This window comes from Bubalus bubalis, chromosome 3, assembly GCF_019923935.1.
Source record: "Bubalus bubalis isolate 160015118507 breed Murrah chromosome 3, NDDB_SH_1, whole genome shotgun sequence".
Classification (NCBI taxonomy): Eukaryota; Metazoa; Chordata; class Mammalia; order Artiodactyla; family Bovidae; genus Bubalus; species Bubalus bubalis.
The window spans coordinates 63733602-63753743 of NC_059159.1; the positions used below are offsets into that span (position 1 = coordinate 63733602).

The 20142-nt window shown below is 49.9% G+C and overlaps 1 protein-coding gene and 1 long non-coding RNA gene across 10 annotated transcripts in view; one reads left to right on the top strand and one right to left on the bottom strand.

Annotated features, from left to right (window-relative positions):
• PALLD (palladin, cytoskeletal associated protein) overlaps window positions 1-20142 on the top strand; it is a 368664-nt gene that overhangs the window by 326749 nt on the left and 21773 nt on the right. For 3 of the 9 annotated variants that reach the window (XM_025281296.3, XM_025281294.3, XM_044939670.2), the window contains 4 exons: window positions 10373-10879; window positions 15631-15766; window positions 18696-18794; window positions 19537-19587. In XM_025281296.3, coding sequence (XP_025137081.3) covers window positions 10373-10879; window positions 15631-15766; window positions 18696-18794; window positions 19537-19587 — 793 coding nt within the window. Of the gene's footprint in view, window positions 1-10372; window positions 10880-15630; window positions 15767-18341; window positions 18367-18695; window positions 18795-19536; window positions 19588-20142 lie in introns of those variants that run through there. The other 6 variants (XM_006061825.4, XM_044939671.2, XM_025281295.3 and 3 more) reach the window with 5 other exon arrangements.
• Window positions 4841-5360, bottom strand: LOC123332736. The gene is made up of 2 exons (XR_006549716.1): window positions 5221-5360; window positions 4841-4965 (listed from the first exon to the last, which is right to left on the bottom strand). It is a non-coding gene; the product is annotated as an uncharacterized LOC123332736 (long non-coding RNA).

The following is a 20142-nucleotide window of genomic DNA, read 5'->3' on the forward strand; positions in this document are numbered from 1 at the left end:
GGAGGGACTAAGGGTGACGCAGAGGCAGTCAGGGAGGCACAGAGCATGGGGCCAGAAAGCTGGGGGAGACGGTGGGGGAGCCCAGGCCTGGTCAGAGGTCAGGGAATGAGGATGGGCCTGGTGTCAAAGGTCAGAGGAGGAGAGGGCTCCAGGAAAGAGGCTGGGGGTTGCAGGGCAGCAAGGCGAGGATGGGAGGGGATGGGCTGGGGGACCCCTTTAGGGTGAGGAACCCCTTTCTGTGTTAAAATGTTTACAGCATCAGGTCAGAGTGGCCAAGGGACAGAAAAGGTTCTGTGTAGGAAGAGGAGAAACGTCTACTAACACAATAGGGAGTTCACACTTCAGGGCCGCACCTTGCGGTGGAAACACACCCAGCCACACAGAACCCGAAAGCCGCTTTTTTCCTTTTGGGATGGGGTGTATCTGTAGGTGTATCTGCCTTAAGAAAAGGAAATGGAGCTCGTGTTAACCAGTAGGTGATTATTTTTCACTGCATAGACCTGTCCTTCCTCTTGGAGAAGGATTTACTGTGGGATTATTTTAGTCTGCCTTTCATGCCTTTGAAGCCAATTTATGTTTGCCAGGACATACATTCATTTTTCCAAAACAGTTGACAGGGAGGTGAAAACAGCATGTGCCTAAGGTTATTACGTGTATACAATAAGCACCATAGCAGGACCTGGTTAGTTCTTCACAAGTTCCTTTAAATCAGTCTCTTTATAATGTTTAGATGTTGCTGGACTAAGGAGTAAGGCTTGTAGACCTGAGAGTTTATTAGGACCTTGCAGATAGTTGAGAAGCTGTGTCCCAGAGGGGAGAAGTGAATTGTCTGATGTCATAAAAAGCCAGTGGGCAAGCTGGAGTTGAACTCCTTGAACATTTCTCTCTCTGGTGGACTCTGCATTTCCTTGTGAATAACCTGTGTGATGGTGGCTTTACCCCTCAGAAAGTCATTGTAGTGTCCTGAGTGCCACGCGGGCCGATGGAGCAGCTACTTTTGAACTTGGCAGAAATCTGGAGACTTTAATTAAATGCACCCAGCAGTTGGCAAGCACCTACATGTGAGGGGAGAGGGCAATGCTGAGCCGAAAATGCTTGGAGGGGAGAAACATGGGAGAATGCCTTTTCTTCCAGGCGAGTGAAGCCCTTAGGTTGTTTGTTTTAAGAGGCAGGACCTTTTCCCAAGGTCATCATTCATCGTACAAGCCTGAGCTTCACAGCCCTGCTTCTGGGACTCAGGGTAGCAGAAACAGCTGAGGGGAAAATGACACAGACATTTCCCCCAGCCTTAGGGGGATGCTTTTCAGTTCAGTTCAGTTCAGTCACTCAATTGTGTCCGACTCTTTGTGACCCCATGGATTGCAGTGTGCCAGGCATCCCTGTCCATCACCAACTTCCGGAGCTTACTCGAATTCATGTCAATCGAGTCAGTGATCCCATCCAACCATCTCATCCTCTGTCGTCTCCTTCCCCTCCTGCCTTCAGTCTTTCCCAGCATCAGGGTCTCTTCCAATGAGTCAGTTCTTCACATCAGGTGGCAAAGTATTGGAGTTTCAGCTTCAGCATCAGCCTTTCCAATGAATTTTCAGGACTGATTTCCTTTAGGATGGACTGGTTTGATCTCCTTGCAGTCCAAGGGACTCTCAAGAGCCTTCCTCAGCACAACAGTTCAAAACATCAGTTCTTTGGTGCTCAGCTTTCTTTATGGTCCAACTCGCATATCCATACATGACTACTGGAAAAACCATAGCTTTGACTAGATGGACCTTTGTCGACAAAGTAATGTCTCTGCTTTTTAATATGCTGTCTAGGTTAGTCACAGCTTTTCTTCCAAGTAGCAAACATCTTTTAATTTCATGGCTGCAATCACTATCTGCAGTGATTTTGGAACCCAAGAAAATAAAGTCTGTCACTGTTTCCATTGTTTCCGCTTTTATTTGCCATGAAGTGATGGGACCGGATGCCATGATCTTAGTTTTGTGAATGTTGAGTTTTAAGCCAACTTTTCCACTCTCCTCTCACTTTCATCAAGAGGCTCTTTAGTTCCTCTTCACTTTCTGCCATAAGGGTGGTGTCATCTGCATATCTGAGGTTACTGATATTTCTCCCAGCAATCTTGATTCCAGCTTGTGCTTCATCCAGTTCAACATTTCGCATTATGTACTCTGCTTATAAGTTAAATAAGCAGGGTGACAATATACAGCCTTGACGTACTCCTTTCCCAGTTTGGAACCAGTCCGTTGTTCCATGTCCGGTTTTAACTGTTGCTTCTTGACCTGCATACAGATTTCTCAGGAGGCAGGTAAGGTGGTCTGGTATTCCCATCTCTTTCAGAATTTTCCACAGTTGGGATCCACACAGTCAAAGGCTTTGGTGTAGTCAATAAAGCAAAAAGTAGATGGTTTTCTGATACTGTCTTGCTTTTTTGATGATCCAACAGATGTTGGCAGTTTGATGTCTGGTTCCTCTGCCTTTTCTAAATCCAGCTTAAACATCTGGAAGTTCTCGGTTCATATACTGTTGAAGTCTAACTTGAAGAATTTTGAGCATTATTTTACGAGCATGTGAGATGTGTGCAATTGTGTGGTAGTTTGAACATTCTTTGGCGTTGCCTTTCTTTGGGATTGGAATGAAAACTGACCTTTTCCAGTCCTGTGGCCACTGCTGAGTTTTCCAAATTTTCTGGCATATTGAGGGCAGCACTTTATCAGCATCATCATTTAGGATTTGAAATAGCTCAATTGGAATTCCATCACCTCCACTAACTTTGTTCATAGTGATGCTTCCTAAGGCCCACTTGACTTTGCATTCCAGGATGTCTGGCTCTAGGTGAGTGATCACACCATCATGGTTATCTGGGTCATGAAGATCTTTTTTTGTATAGTTCTTCTGTGTATTCTGCCACCTCAGAATCTTCTGATTCTGTTAGGTTCATACCATTTCTGTCCTTTATTGTGCCCATCTTTACTTGAAATGTTCCCTTGGTATCTCTAATTTTCTTGAAGAGATCTCTAGTCTTTCCCATTCTATTGTTTTCCTCTATTTCTTTGCATTGATCACTGAGGAGGGCTTTCTTATCTCTCCTTGCTATTCTTTGGAACTCTGCATTCAGATGGGTATATCTTTCCTTTTCTCCTTTGCCTTTAGCTACTCTTCTTTTCTCAGCTATTTGTAAGGCCTCCTGAGATAACCATTTTGCCTTTTCGCATTTGTTTTTCCTGGGGGATGCTTCTAAATACATGTTAATAGTTAACTTTACACTCACAGCCTCCCTTGAATCCAGTGGGTGCATTCTCTGCATTCTCTTTTGGCTCCTGGCTAACTTGTTTTGATGGTCTAAGTGGTTGTCCTCTGGACTGTGACCTGTATACCTCTTGTGTAGTCTGCTTAGAGGTGCTCAGTTGTGTCCAACTGTGTGTGACCCCATGGACTGCAGCCTGCCAGGCTCCTCTGTCCATGGGATTTTCCTGGCAAGAACACTGGAGTGGGTTGCCATTTCCTCCTCCAGGGGATCTTCCCAACCCAGGGATCGAACCCTGGTCTCCTCATTAGTGGGCATGTTCTTTACCACTGAGCCGCCTGGGAAGCCCTTGTATACCTGATTCCAGGGGCAGTACTCAGGTGTTGGGTAGCTCTCGCCCAATGGGCATCGTTTCTGTGGTGGAGACCACACTGAAGCATCCATGCAGGACAAGGCCGCTGAGGGACTGCTGAAGCAAGTCACAGGGGGACCTGACACAGGCCTGACTGAAGCCCTTCTGGGTATTCTGTATCCTGTCTGCAAGCACCCAGAATTAATCTGCTGAGCTCTCAGACATACAATGCTGAGCTCATCCCAGTCGAAGAGGACTCCGTTGTGGGAGCACCCAGCACTTTATCCCAAGTTCACTTACCTGCCTTCATGTGAAAATGCCTGGCATTGGGCGGTCCCAGGTGGGCCTATGTCGGGCAACCTGACTGAACACGCCAGATGCTCGTGCTGGACTGTGATGTGTCCCCGCGTCTGTGAGCGGTGGGTGCTGGGAGCAGGCTGCGGGTCACATCCCTGCCTTAAAGTCCTTCTGAACTGCAGGGCCTGGTTCACAGGGTGCAGGGCTTCTGTGTCACAGTCGGAAGGGAAAGAACGCATGCACCCCACAGCCTGTTTACTCTGAGAGCATGACTGCTTTCCAGCCTTGTGACCCCAGGAGTCCCTGCGGACACTTGTGATTGCTCCATCTCCATCGCCGTGAGCCCTGGGACTTTCCAAATCACACAGAAGCTGTTTTCCAGAAGTCTGCTTTCACAGCGTTCATTTTGACCTTGGGCTACGGCCCCCAGGGACAGAGCTATCTGTGGTAATAACAACTAGCATTTTCATAACCTTTTTCTGTTTACTGAGCAGTCGGGATGGGACGACGCAGCCCATGGCTTTGGAGCCCCCCGGCCCTTCCCCCCAACCCACGGGCTTGTCAGTCACCCTCCCAGGCCAGCACCCACCTCCCACCCCCCGTGGCTTTGTGAGCAGAAGGTGGGGAGCCTAACCCCGGCTCAGTCCCTGCCCTGGTCTCCAGGCCCCATCCCCAGGCGCCCCCGTTGTCCACTTGCCCGTGAAGAGGGCAGTCCCTGCAGGAAGAACGTGGTCCTCTCTGAAAGGGAGCCAGGGCAGGCGTGGCCGCGCTTGTGTGAGAGGTGTTTGTGGGTCTCATACGGGGACAGCATGCATCTCGCCGATGGGTCCCCTGTCGTGCCCCTGCCGGGCCAGCCTTTGCCCCCACACGCCTTGCCACCCAGCTGCCTGGCTTCTCCAAGGCTGGCTTCATCAGGTGACAGGAGAGAGGACAGAATCGGAAACTGAAAGTGGTTTCCACAGCTCTGTTTATCTCAGTCAAATCTGAATCTTCCCCACGCAGCCATCCGTAAATCCGTTGTTGCTGACAGCCCTGCCCAGACTGTCGGGAGTGGGAGGATGGAGACTCGTGATTCCTGTGACAGAGAGAGGACCCCTCATTAGTCCTGACGCATCCCCTCCGGAGCTGCCAGAGCTGCACCACCTCACCCTGGAAAGAGTCCATGCCTACGTCTGTAGACATTTAAAACTTTGCCCGATGGTTCAGATCCGAAAGGCGCGGGTTGCTACGGGAGCAAAGAGGCATGCGAGTGAAGGGTCCTCAGGAGGGAAAGGGACACAGGCTCCTTAGAAACCCTGTGAAAGGTCCCGGTTCTCCTCCACGCACCTACCTGGTTCTCCAGGAACTGGTGTGACCTTGAACAAGTCACTTAGCGGGTTCCCCTTTGTACACGGGCTGTGGCACGTGATCAGAGTCCCACGAGCTCGTTCTTCAGAGTTGAAGGAGGGAAGAGCAGAGAACTGCTGAGACTTTCTGAACTGGGGGTGTGGTGGGGTGAGGAGGGGGACGGAACGGGCTGGACGGGGCAGCTTTAACAGGATGGCTTCACTGTCCTGCTTCAGGCTGGGAGCCTTCACCCAAGTTTCCCACCTTACCCAGAGTCCCCAAGACACTCACATCAGTTCATATTCTTCTTTCATTTTCAGAGAAAGGGTAGCAAAAAAAAATGGGAAAACCAAAAAAGTGATGAATTGTTTTTTAACCAATAGCTTTTTAAAAGGCGTTTTACAAATACTGAGTGTTTCATTTTTATTATGTGGGTTTCAGGTGTAGAGTGTGATAGTGCCATGTCATACACACTGCAGAGTGGGTGTCACTGCGTGTCACACTTGACCCCTCACCCCTTTCACTGCCCCCAAACCGCTTCCCTCCGGTAACAGCTAGACTAATGGCTTTACCCGTGTATTTTGTTTGTTTAGATTCCACATGTGAGTAAAAGTCACATGGTATTTGTCTTTCTCGAGCCTCCAGGTCCGTCCACGTCATCACGAAAGGGCAGCATTTCTTTTTGTGTTTATGGCTGAGCAGTACACCATTGTGTACATGCGTGTGTACATACATACATACTGTGTGTACATACCACATATTCTGCATCCATTCATCTGTCAGTGGACACTTAGGTTGATTTTACATCTTGGCTATTGTGAATATGCTGCTATGAACAGTGGGGTGTGTATATCTTTTCAAATTAGTGTTTTCATTTTCTTTAGATAAATAAGAGGTGGAGTTATTGGATCATACTGTAGTCATTGATTTTCAGTTTCTTGAGGAACCTCAATACTGTTTTCCATAGTGGGTACCCCAGTTTACATTCCTGCTAGCAGAATTTTTTTTTCTTAAATTTTTTCTATTAATATTTTTCAGATTCTTTTTCTCGTTTAAGTTACTGCAGAATCCCAAGCAGAGTTCCCTGTGCTAGGCAGTAGAAATTTCCTCTTCTTGCCACATCCTCGCCAACATTTATTATTTCTTGCCTTTCTGATGAAGGCCGTTCTGATGTGTGAGGCGGCACCTCACTGTGGTTTTAATTTGCATTTCCCTGCTGATTAGCCATGTTGGGCATCTTTTCATGTGCCTGTTGGCATCTTCCTTGGGAAAATGTCTGTTCAGAGCCTCTGCCTTTTTTTTTTGTTTGGGTTGTTTGTGTTTTTGTTGTTGAGTTGAATGAGTCTTTATATATTTTGGATATTAACTCCTTACAGGATATAGGCTGGTAAAGAAACCACCTGCAATGCAGGAGACCTGGGTTAGATCCCTGGGTTGGGAAGATCCTCCGGAGACGGGAAAGGCACTCCAGTATTCTGGCCTGGATAATTCCATAGACTGTATAGTCCATGGGGTCGCAAAGAGTCAGACACGACAGAACAACTTTCACTTTCACAGGATATACAATTCCCAGCTATCTTTTCCCACTCAGTATATTGCTTTTGTGTCTTGATGGTATTTGCTTTGCTGTGCAGAAGCTTTTTAGATTGATGTAGTCCCACTTGTTTATATTTGCTTTTTCCCCCCTGCTTTGGAGTTAGATCCAGGAAAGCATCTCTAAAACTGATGTCAGAGTGACAGAAAACTCTGGGTGATTTCCTGAAGCCACAGGCAAGCTTGCCTTTCTGAGACCTTTCATTTCGTTTGCTTTTTTGTCTCTCTGTGAAAACCAAGTTTTATAAAAATAACTTGGGAATTGAGAAAGTGACTTAGATTCGTGCATTTCGTCATCTCAGAATCCAGGTGTGAAAATCATTTATTTCAGTTGTTGTTTTTTTTTAAATATTAGAATTTGCACAGAAACCAAGTCAGAAACGTTCAGATTCAAAATGATTGTTCAGCCCTCCCTCCCCCAAGCCCTGCAGTGCCCTGCCTGTTACATCCTCACCTGCACAAAGTTGGGGGTTGGGGGGAGTGGCCCAATTCTTCATGCAGGGTGTTCTAGGAACGGATCACCGGGATGCCTGCTGACTTCTTGTGAAACGAACAGAAACTGCACTAGCTTCTTGAACTGGCACTTACTGCTAACAGTAGCATCTCAGCAATTTTAAGCCCTTGCAAGTTAGCAAATGTGGTGGGGGTTTTTAATGCCTGGATGAGTAGGCTTGAGCCTGTGGACAACATTAGAACCAGCATCGTGATGGTCTGAGCTTCCTTGGCTGGCTTCTTTGAAGAAGCCTGGCTTGTCAGGGGCCATCCCTGACCTGGGGCAGGGGAGTCCCCACACAAACACAGAGACAGCGTGATGTCTAGAGCCATGTGCCAGGGCAGCTTCACACAGCCAGGCTGGAAATACCTCAGAGAGAGCTGAAGCCCTGGCCGTCGTGAGCCCAGCTGGCCCAGAGGAGGCTAGCTGAGCGTGGAGCGTGCCTTCCTTGGAGCACATGGGGCAGTTCCAGTCCTGGGGCAGATCAGCTGAATGGTGGGGGGTGGGGGGGAGGGGGGGGGATAGATGGTCCAGGGGTAGGACGCATCTTCTGGGGAGTAGGAATTAAGAAAGTAAAGGCAGGGAGGTTAGAAAGGAGCATCTGGGGAGTCAGAAAGTCACCATTGGTGGGTGGTGTTCATGAGTCCCATTCCTGGGTCAGTTCAGTCTACCCAAACCACAGAATTCTGTGATGAGCTTCAGCATCTGGTATATCCCAGCAGTGGCACGGCTGCTTTTAAAGCATTCAAACCAGGCTCCATAGTGTTACGCACCAGTGCTCTTGGCCTTCCTTAATCAATAGAAATCAACCAGTGGCCAGACAAGAAATTCATACAAGGCTTTTCTTGGGGCCCCTGCTGCTGCAGAGGGGCAGGGGCCAGGTGGGGAACAAGAACAAGTAACAGGTGCCCTTGCTTGCGCACTCCTGAAGTAGAGAGAGGCTGAGCTGCTGCCTTGTGTGGGGTGAGGATAGTGGTGTGTCCAGGAGACGGGGCAGAGGGGTGGCTTAGGTGGCTTGCCCATCCCTCTGGTGGTGCTGTGTGCAGGGAGCCTGCGAAGAACCTGCTTTTGCTCCTGGCTCTTCAGAAGCGGCAGCTGGGCTTTTTGGTCTCTTTGTCTCTCGTGGTCCATAATCTGCCCCACTGAGCAGACACGCAGGTGTCATCAGACCCTGCAGTTTTTCGTTATTCGAGGAGTGGTGTGTCCAGGTGCAAGCCCTGCAGCAGAGCATCCCAGTCTCAGCCCATCTCACTGGGACCGCCCAGAGTTCACCGCTGCTGGAAGCCTGGCTGCTCTGCTCAGGGTCTCATGTGCAGCCCTGTTCTCCTTACACTTTCCAGTTCCTGAAGAGGCATCTTTTCATGAGCTTCATTGTAATCACCTCACTGTTAAATTATAGCCAGGAATCGATTCGTGGGAAGGAGTTGAGCGATTCCTTCGCCGATGTTGTATCTAGTGACACTTGATAACAGATCTGAATCCCCTTTAACTTTGATCCCCTTTGATCAGGAGCTTCAGTCCCTCTTATTGCTTTGAGTTTGAAGATTTAATACCTATAGATAAGGAAGGCTTGGGGGGTTAATTAATTTATTATAATTGGAGGCTAATTACTTTACAGTATTGTGGTGGTTCTTGCCATATATTGACATGAATCAGCCATGGGTGTACATGTGTTCCCCCCATCCCGAACCACCCCCCACCTCCCTCCCCATCCCATCCCTCAGGGTTGTCCCAGAGCACCAGCTTTGAGTGCCCTGTTTCATGCATTGAACTTGGACTGATCTATTTCACATATGGTGATACACGTTTCAATGGGAGGGTTGCTTTTTAGTTTTAAATGGTTTCAAGTTAGCATAGCCCTGTCTCTCCGTGGACTGTTCCTGTTTTATTTGCGCTTAGAGTGCCACCTTCTGTTGACGTTTCTTCTGACAGATGTGGTCACTGTATGGATAAAGGAAAACATCTTAGATGTAAAACTCAGCTCTAAAGGAAAGGTTTTGAGTAAAATGAGAGTACGATTTTAGCTGATTGCTAGCTACTTGCTGACTTCTTTATCAAAAAAAATTCAAACTGCTTGGTGGAAAATACTTGAGGAATTAAAGCTGCATTATTTTAAAATAGCAGAGCTTCCCTGGTAGCTCAGCTGGTAAAGAATCCACCTACAATGCAGAAGAAACCAGTTCTATCCTGGGTTGGGAAAATCTTCTGGAGAAGGGATAGGCTACCCACTCCAGTATTCTTGGGCTGCCCTGGGGGCTCAGACAGTAAAGAATCTGCCTGCAATGCAAGAGACTTGGCTTCAGATTCCTGGGTTGGGAAGATCCCCTGGAGGAGGGCATGACGACCTACTCTAGTATTCTTGCCTGGAGAATCCCATGGATAGAGGCACCTAGAGGGTTGTAGTCCATGGGGTCACAAAGAGTTGGACACAACTGAGAGACACAGCACAGCACATTGTAAAATTAATCATTTGTTACTGCTTATTGAACCCCCCGCACATGAACGATGGGTGTTACATGTATGTTTCAGATATGATGCCAAATGTCAGTATGTATTAAGATTTGTGCAAATAGTTGGCAGTTTCAAAATTGGGGTAGAATAAACGGCATGTGTTTTTTAGGGAGCAAAAGCAGAAATCACAGTAGGTCTCCCCCCAACCCACCCCACCCCCAGATCAGCCTGTGGTATTTATTGATTACAGAGTTGACAGCAATGAGGTAGGCAAACTGGATTCACCTAAATCTGCCAAAAATAAATTAAATCGGGTGTTTCTTTTAACTTTCCCATTGTGATAAATTTTTCCCAAAACGTTGGCCCCAGATGAGAGGGTGAGAACTCAGGTTAGAAGTGTTCCGCTTAATAGATTCTGATTCTGTTAAAATGCAGTGCTGTGGCTCTCGGGGGTCAGACAGCGTCCACTGGCACCTGTTAGCCGGCTCGGCTCGCCTCAGGTCTGAGTCCGGTGAGACGCTGGTCAGCGGTGTCCTTGGTGGCCCTCGGGCTCCTGGGGGTCGCGGTCGCCGCGCCCTGTCCCTGCCACACATCTTAAGGTGTCCTTTTCTCCCCGCAGGGACGCACTCAGGATCCAGCAGCTGCAGCAGCAGATCCGCCGGGAGCGCGAGGCCCGCGCGCGCCCCTCGCCGCCCGCGTCCCCGGAGCCCCCGGAGTCGCGCGCGGAGCCCATGAGCGCGCTGGCTGCCCGCCCCGCGCCCGCCATGCAGGCCTCCAGCTCCTTCAGCTACGCGCGCCCCAAGCAGTTCATTGCCGCCCAGAGCCTGAGCCCCAGCGCGCCCCGGTCCCCGGCGCCCGCGTCCCCGCCGACCTCTGAGCCCGAGTGGGGCGCGCTCCCGCCGCCGCCCCCGCCGCTCAGCCCGCCGGCGCTAGCCACAGGGCCCGACTTCTTCCCGCCGCCGCCGCCTCCTCCTCCACCCGGCCCGGGCCCCGCGCCCCGCGCCGCTCGCCCAGGCCCCGCGCCCGCAGCGCTGCTCCGCGCCCTGCTGCCCTCGCAGCCCGCCACCGCCACCACCGTCTCCACCGGGGTCTCCGCCCTCGGCCTGCCGCGCGCCGCCCCCGCTGCGTGAGTGCCCACCACCCCTTTGCACCGGTCTGCACGCGGTGGGGGTCCAGCTGCTGGGGGCCGAGGTCAGGGCTGGGTGCGCGCCGAGGGGAGGTTGCAGTCTCTGCGTGCGCTGGATCAGGAGGTGAACTCGCCCAAGCACACGTTTCCATCCGGGCAGTGGTTGGAGGGGACAGACCAGTTAGTGGCTACACTTGATGCAGATACGCGAGGCCCTGTCCCGGGCCTGGATGGGCCAGCCCCCCAACCCCATCTCTACAGGGTTCCATCGTCTTCTGCCAGATTCTCTGAATGGCTTTCCTTAGGTCACAGTGCTGACGTGGCAGCCCTCTAAAATCTAAGCTGGCAAAACAAACCCACGGGGAGGCGTCTGGCACGTCTTGAAGGGTAGTAAGAGCTGGCACTCACCCATCCACTGAGGAGGTCAGAACTGCGTGCTGGCCAAGGCCAGCGCAGAGCCACATCTCAACCCTCCCTGTTGGAATCCTGCTTCAGGGCTGGCAGGATCCCAGTACTCTTCAGAGAGAAAAGGAGACCCTAAGTGGGGTTTCCTATGGGAATAAAAGTGAGGGGACCCTAGAATTCGAGTTACACTCATTCACAGCAGGTTCCCACCCTGGGGTGGGCTTGTGGCTCCTTTGCGACGAGACTGCTGTTTGCCCTCCAGGTGTGTCTAGGAGTGCCTGCTAGGCGCGTCCTGCTTTCTTAGGCATTTTCTAAAGGCTGCCTGAGGAATTCTGTGATTGAGATCTGGCTGCTTCTCAGGTCCTTATGGGGAAAAGCTCAGTCAGGTGATTATAAATAGTCACATAAGGAGGGAAGCGAGGATGGTAGTGGTGTAATCACGGGCTTCCCAACCTCTGGCCTGAGCAATCCTTTGTCTCTTTCTTACGTGATACCCTTTGTCCTCTTACTATGAAAGCGCCATGAAGACACTTGCTCTTTGGAAGAAAAACTATGACACACCTAGACAGCGATTTTAAAAGCAAAGACATCATTTTACCAGCAGACGTCTGTCTAGTCAAAGCTGTGGTTTTTCCAATAGTCAGGTACGGATGTGAGAGCCAGACTATAGAGAAGACTGAGTGCCAAAGAATTGATGCTTTAGAACTGTGATTCTGGAAAAGACTCTGGAGAGTCCCTTGGACCAGTCAATCCTAAAAGAAATCAGTCCTGAATATTCATTGGAAGGACTGATGCTGAAGCTGAAGCTCCAATACTTTAGTCACCTGATGCAAAGCACTGACTCATTGGAAAAGACCCTGATGCTGGGAAAGATTGAGGTCAGGAGAAGGGGACAACAGAGGATGAGATCGTTGGATGGCATCACCATCTCAATGGACATGAGTTTGAGCAAACTCTGGGAGATGGTGATGGACAGGGAAGCCTGGTACGCTGCAGTCAGTGGGGCTCAGAGTCTGACAGGACTCAGCAACTGAACAACAACAACATTTGTCGGTTGGAATTTGATGAAAGATGAGTCTACCACCACCTTGGACAAGGGGGCAGTGTCACACCTTTTACCATCTTAGGCAGAAATAGTAGTGTATTCTGATCTCCAACTTTGAAATTCCCTTGTATTCAACAGTTTTAAGGGCTCATCTCAAGTAACAGAAGTGCTTACCTCTTAGCAGCGTCTGTCATGGTTACTCATATGGAGTCATGGTATTCTATAATTATTAGCAGAGAGGAGACCAGCAGCTCCTGCAATTTTTTCAAAGCTAATGGGGACATCACTCTGATTTTATGGCTGTGGGGAGGTGGGCCCTCCGACACCATGTTCAATGGTGATCCCAGGCCTCCAGCTCTATGCCAGCCTAGAAGCCACAGTTGTGTGGTCACCCTTTTGTCTGCAACAAATTTCCTATTGCAAAATCACACACACTTAAAGAATTCTTTCTTTTGGTTTGATACATGTGACCTTTGGAACATTTTTTCCTCTGCAAAATTGTGGGATCACTGGTTTGCATTCTGAATTAAAAATGAAAAAGTAACTTTTTAGCCATCATAATAACTCAAGTAAATCCGTTCCGATTTGCCCAAGACTGGAGTGTCCCTTTCAGGGCTGCCATGACCAGTTGGCATCCTTGAATTTGTAGGAACTGCCCAACCCTGGTCGGTTGACTCTCTTCAGTTACTTGTTTATGTTCCGTGGGGCACTTGTAGTGATTGTAACAGCAGACTCGGCTTCACTTACCTGTTGTTTGTCTGGTTGGACAGCTTTGCCATGTGTGTCAAGTGCCCGTAAGTAGACTGATGACAAGTGACTCTGTGAAGTAGGAATCCGTTAGTTTGGTTGGTTTTTTGTTGTGCTTCTTTGCCTATCTGATACCAAAATCGTAGATGCAAATTTCAGATATCTCTATTTTATTTTTTTAGTGTTGCTTTTAATTTATATTAGAGTACAGCCAATTAACAATGTTGGGAGAATTTCAGATGGACAGCAAAGGGACTCAGCCATACGTATACATGTATCCAGTCTCCCCCAAACTCTCCTCTCATCCAGCCTGCCCTGTAACATTGAGCAGAGTCCCCTGTGCTATCCAGCAGGTCCTCGTTGGTTATCCATTTTACATGGCATCCGTTTTACATGGCCGTATGTGCATGTCCATCCCAATCCTTGTTTTGTGACTTGTGCAGTTTTCCTGCACAGCCACGAGAGGCAACAGTGAGTTCTCTTGACCAAGACTCAGAGCAGGCCCTGGGGGTGCAGGAGCTAACACAGTATTCAAAGCCAGACAGGCAGAGTGGTCACACCTGTACCCCCTTGGAACCAGAGGGCATATACCATAGAATTCCTGGGGGGCAGTTTTGGATGCCAAGCTTGGTATGCCACTCATGTTGACATTAATTACTCTGTCTTCCCTCTGAAAAATGGGAGCTCATTCCTTTTGAGCCCTGGCCTGGGTTACCCCTCCAGGAGTGACATCAGTCCTCATTTAGGTGTAAGAAGAATCTCCCCTGCTGCCCATGTGCTCTCTCAGACCGTCGTGAACACAGACAGTGGTTGTGACTTCTGAGCACTGGCACAAGCCCCTCCCAGGTACTGAGTTCTCCACCTGGCAGTTGCCTGTCTCTTTTTTTGTAATTGAAGGATAATTGCGTTACAGAATTTTGTTGTTTTCTGTCAAATCTGAACATGAATCAGCCGTAAGTATACATATATTCCCTCCCTTTTGAACTTCCCTCCCATCTCCCACCCCGTCCTACCCCTCTAGGTTGATATAGAGCCCCTGTTGGAGTTTCCTGAGCCGTACAGCAAATCAGATACCTCTATTTTCTTAATCATCATTTGCACTAATGGCTATTTTTGTTGTTTTGTGTTTAGCATCGTCTTGTTCTCATCCGTAAAAGAGTAGCTTCTAAACAGTCTGTGGAGATGTGGTTTTGCATCTTATGTCTGGGCAACAGAGGGCCGGGCAGAGGGCAGAAGCAGCACCGGACCACGGAGGCAGGGAGGCTGGACGGCCTCCCCACAGCCCACGGCCTTCATGTGGGTCAGGATTTAGGGGATTTCTGTGGATCCAGTCCCTCCCCACTTTCCTTCCCGAGGTCGTGGGGTCACCGCCCTTCCCCAAGCTGATTACAGACACACTTGTCCAGCCAGCGGAGCGTCTCCAGTGGAGGCAGTTCCTACCCCAAGCACGCGAGCACTGTTCACTGGGGCCGGTGGTCGTGCTGTCGCTGGCGCACACGCGGGGCAGGGCCGTGTGCACGCCAGGTCAGCACCCCGGGCGGGCGGGGCTGTTACTGGCTCCCGGGCGCGGTGAAGAGTGCTGGTTTGGGTAACTTTGAAGAGATGTCTTAACTTTTAATTGTACAAACCATTGTGAAGGGAAAGCATCTCTGTCAGCAGACACGTTTTTATTCCTGAGAAGTGGCTCTTTGCTCCTCGGAAGTCGATGGGTGTCACATTGGGGGCAGATGCTGCATCCTGCTTTTTCCCTGACCTTAGAGCCTCAGCCTTAGTCTGTGCTCAGGTTTTAACATAATTTCTTAGTGTTTGCCAAATCAGGTTAGTAATTAGTCCAAACGAGATAGTCTCAGACAAACAGGTTCCCTGTTAAACGGAGAGGGTGCTCCGCCAACCCCCCGGGCTGGCTCTTGCCGCCCCTCTATGATAAAGTCCTCCCAGTCCAGCTCCACCTGGACCCTCCCCTCCTGTTGCCTGGCAGCACCACCTCCCCACCGCCACTGCAGGAGCCGATTTTCGCAAGAATAGTGGCTTAAGGCTGATGCACAGTCTGCTCTGGTGCCTGGAATGGAGCAAGGCCCCAACCAGCGGGTTGGCAGGAGTGTTGGCAGGCTCCAGGGGCTCCACACAGCATCCTAGGGTCCTCTTCCATTCATCCCTCCTCCATCCCCTCCCGGCCTGCATCCATTCCTGTCCCACCTAGAATTCCTGCCGCAAGGTGTGTTCTGTGATTTAGATTTATTCTCTAGCTTCAGCATTAGTCCGTCTTTTCAATGAATAGTCACGGTTGATGCCCAAAGTCACACCCTGTCGTGGCAGAAACCCAGGTCTGCATACAGACGGTGCCACATGTTGCTGCTGCCTCTTCTACCTCGGTGTTCATCTCACCCCATGACACGCCAGCGTGTGCCAGCGGTTGTGTCTGTGTCACTGGTCCACACCCAGCAGGAGGGGTGTGGGCCCAGGGTGGACAGCCCGCCGGAGGCCCCCAGTACTGGGCTGGGTGTGCCTGCTGGACCAAACCCTGACCCTGCCTCTGCTGTGTGCTCTCCCACAGGGGGCTTCCCAAGAAGGCCAGCAGACCTGCCAGGATGGCCTCCGACGAGGAGATCCAGGGCTCCAAGGATGCGGTCATCCAGGACCTGGAACGCAAGCTGCGCTTCAAGGAGGACCTGCTGAACAACGGGCAGCCGGTAGGGGGCGGTAGACGGCGGGGACATGATGAGCAGGGGCAGTCCCTGGAGCCAGCCCTCACCAGCCTTAGGGCTGGAGCCTCATCCTCACACCTGGTGTAGCCCCCCCCCAGCCCCCACGCGCCTCTCCGGGTTGATGTTAGCCTGTGGAGGGGAGAACATCGGGGGAGGCTTTGCTGCCTCCTTCCATGAACCATTCCTGGGGGCTGGGGGGAATACGGCAGCTTGGAGGTAGAGGGGGCAGGAAGGCTGAGGCCACAGCTCAGCGAGGACCTCCAACACTACAGAGAAAAGGGACGGTCTACAGCCACACTGCCCCGATCACACCCGAGCTTGTCCTGCTTGGAAGCTAAGCAGGGTTGGGCTTGGTGAGTCCTTGGGTGGGAGGCAGAGAGAGGGAACCTGTCCCGCTGGAGGGTAGAGCTGGGGGCTGTGGCCCATGGTCTGTCTCTGCCCAGAGGCAGTGGATGGGAACTCAGTTCTGGGCTCTGTGCCCTGCCCTGCCCTGCTTCTGCAGAGAAGGCCGCACACCTTAGGAGACCATGCCAATCTGGTCTAGACTCTCCAGGTGCGGGTTCCTTTACCACACTTGTCCTGGTCTTTCAGGGCAGCTCAGCTCAGTTCTGGAAGGGAGTGGTCACTGTTCCGAGGCTGCGGGTTGTAGATAGACGAGGAGACAGTCCACACAGGTGCCTCCTCCATGGGCGCAGTGCTTCCTTGTCAGGTATTGGCTTATTTCCTGGGCTCACTGCCCCTCATCACGTCCGAGTTCCTGAAGGGCATAGGCAAACGAGTCTAGGAAATGAGATTTCTTAGGTGGGGGCCAGTGACCCATGTGGTTTACTTGGGGCATTGGCCTGGCTCTTCAGTAGAAGCAGAGAGGGGCCTCTTGTGTAAAGTCTCCCTCAGCACCTTCTCCAGAGGGGAAAGCCTGCGTGCTGACTCTGTTTTCTAGGAACTGCAGTTATCCCGCCCTGATAGATAAAGATGTGAGCACAGACTGCTTGGGTTGGGAGGCTGGGGCCCAGAGGAGGGGGTTGGGTACTGATCTTAGTTACTGGGGCTGAGGAAGACTGACATGCTAAAGAGACCTCACGTTACTCACCTCACTGAGATTTTCACACAGGGGAAATATCTTCTCCCTGAAACAAGTGGTTGCATGTGGAAATGAACACATTCTGGAAGTTTTCCCTGGCTCTGTCAACCAGAGCCTTTGAAAGATTAAAACAATGACTTATGGGATCTTTCTCAAGCCAGGTAAAGGCTTTTTCAAGGTTTTTTTGTTTATTTGTTTAAATATTCCTTATGAACTAATATCTCTTGGTTTAAAAGAATAGATTTCTATAAGCTATTATTATTACACTACATGTATTTATATTTGTTACATATATATGTCATATATCTCTTTTGCATAGACATATATATTATTTGTATTTGTTCAGCAATGAATGACATTTCCAGTATTTTCCGTACATTTCCACATTTGAGAATTTTAAAAGGACAAGTAAGGTTTCTGTTCTTAGAAAATGTGACTGTCAAACAGCTTTTTCCTGATGCTGCACGTGACTCTGTCCGCATTTCTGGCGTCTTCATATATGGACTTTATTCACACGGCGCAGCGAGTGGTTCCGAAACACAGCAGTGAGTGAGTCTGGCTGCTGGCGGTGGCAAGTGTGTCTGACGTGGGCCTGAATATTGAGTGATGCTTCCACTCCAGAAGAATGGGGTGGCTCCAGGCCGCCCTCCCCAAATATTAGGAAGGCTTTTTACGAGAGCAGGCGTTTAAAAAGGTAAATAAAACTGTCTGAAAACTGAATCCATGATTTTTTAACTCATGTGAGAAAATTAAACAACAGCATGTGGACGAGCTGCCCTGTGCCACAGATGCCTTCCTCCACCTCCTCATCCTCAGCCCCTTTTTCCCAAAACAAGGTCATTGGAACTTCAGTTCTGTTTGCCATTTGGCATGCGTCCTGCTTCTCTTCCCGGTTTCCGCTGGGACTAAAACCAGCAATTACTGGAAAGCAGCGGTTTACCCAGCATATTTTCCTGATTAGAGAGTTTCTAGGAGAGTCTGTGTCTAGATTCAGAAGTTTGGAAGCTCATCTGAAATAACTTACACATTTTTTTAAATTTTTATTTTGCGTTACTAATTATTCTCTATTTTGAATCAAAAGCTTGTTTTTAAAATGCCCCAATGAATGGGCTGATGATTGTTTTGGAGCCAGCACTCAAGGGCACCCATCAGCCCATCAGACCAAACATAAGTGGGCCTTTTGGTTTGTGTTCAGCCCAAAGCCCTGGTCACTGAATGCAGGAGCCTCACCACCTTCGCTGGGAGCAGTCTCCCCTTAGGCTCGAGGCCGTGGGTGTCAGGTCAGCAGGCCACTTCCAGCCCCTCTTCTAGGTCAGCGTGTGCAGCCAGCCTTCACAACTTCCTGTGTTTGCCTGCATTCACCCCCGTGCCTGGCCCCGCAGAAGAGCTCTCGAAGCAGCACTGCCCACCAGCCTCGGACTCCCTTCCCAGGCTCGGAGCTGTTCTGAAGCCTGTGATAGCTATGACCTTACACGTCCTGTAGAAAACATCTTGTTACGTAAAGGTCTTTGTCTTCATATTTATCATTAGGCATAAATACGGGACACGCGCTTTTAGGTGACTTCTGCCCTGTTGCTTGCTGTGCTCACCTTCAGTCTGCTCTGTTAGCTGATGGCTCTCAGAATGGGTCACCCTACTCTCAGCACAGGGTCAGGACTGGAGGGGCAGTGGGAGCAGGTGAACACAGGGAGCAGAGGGTTCCTGTCTGCACAGGCGTCCGGAGGTGGAGAGGAGCAGTCCCAGAGAACCACAGACCCGTTTGTTCTTTGCATTCGTGTTCTCATAGCGCGGCAGCAGTGTGATTTTTCTGACTCGTGTGGCTTCTTTGCTTAGAGGTTGACCTACGAAGAAAGGATGGCTCGGCGGCTGCTGGGTGCCGACAGTGCGACTGTCTTCAACGTCCAGGAGCCAGAAGAGGAGGCGGCCAACCAGGTATGCGATCCTCCCAGCTTCCCGGGAGAGCAGAGTGTTCTCCGCCCGCCACCCCCAGCCTCTCTGGGGACCCGGTCCTGGGGCCAGCTCTGTGCAGAACCGAGGGTGGGTCTCAGGCTGCCTCTGGCCAGCGGCTAGTGAGCGTGCCCTGTGTTGAGGGGGTGATGGAGTTATTTCCGTCGATGACACCTGTCCTTTTTGTCTTATCCATTAGTTTCTCTTCTTTCAAGTATCTTTCTGATTTCCCTGTCCTGTGCTGTAATGCAAAACAGGCTTGTGTGGAGGAACATACGTTCACTGAAATTATGTGAAATCACTCATGACTATTTTCAACTACATTCTTAATATCTCATCCAGGTGAAGTATCTATGTACAGAAAAGAATGTTTTTCTTCACAAATGTAGTTAAAAATCAGCATTGAGCAGGGAATCTGCTTTGTCCCCTGCTAACACCAGAATCCTTCATGGATTTGCTGTGAGCTGATTATCATCTCCACTGGTTCTGTTTGGAGTCTCCTTATATACTGAATAGTTTTAAGATAAAAGAAAACTTTAGAACACAAGTTTAAAGGATCACGTAAACTCTTCCTCCTGTCTATTGAGAAATGGATCAACCTCCAAAATCTTTTAGTTTTTCTGTGTTAAATATTGCTCCCACCAGAGTTTCCCTTAAAGCTAGAAATCTGGTTGGATTCTTGCCGCTTCTCTTACTGGGCTTCACTACTCCTTTTCTGCTGTTTCAGGACCCCTGGCCATCTCGCGCTTCTGTAGAGAGCCCTCTGGACGGTCAAAAGGTCGCCTTCACCTCTCTTCTCCTCCCAGTCCTTCCGTGTCCGCTTTCTGTGTTCTCCCTCATGTTCCTGTGTGTCTGTACTTCCTGCCACACGTTCGTTACTGATACACTCACCACGTCTGTTTTCATTCAGTATCAGATGCACAGAGTTACTGCAGTGTGATTTGTCACGTCATTTATTTACAGACTTGAATTTTATTCTGTCTTTTATGAACGCTCTGAATTTTAAATCGTGAGAAGTTTCCCATTTGTTAAAAGTTTTCTAGGAGAAAAAAGAGCTAATTCTTAAATGATTAATTTGATAATAGTTAGACAAAGCAACTTGAGTATTTCCTGCAGTTTTATGCATACTGCTGAATTTCTTCCTTCAAGCCAACAGACTTTTTTGGGTTTTGGGGCGTGCCATGTGGCGTGTGACATCTTAGCTCGAACCCTGCCCCCCACTGATAGTGCCAAGTCTTAACCACTGGGCGCCAGGGAAGCCCCACGCCAGACTGTTTGTTAAAGAGTGAGTAAGAGGAAGCCTTGTTTGAAACAACCTTTCATTTAATATTAA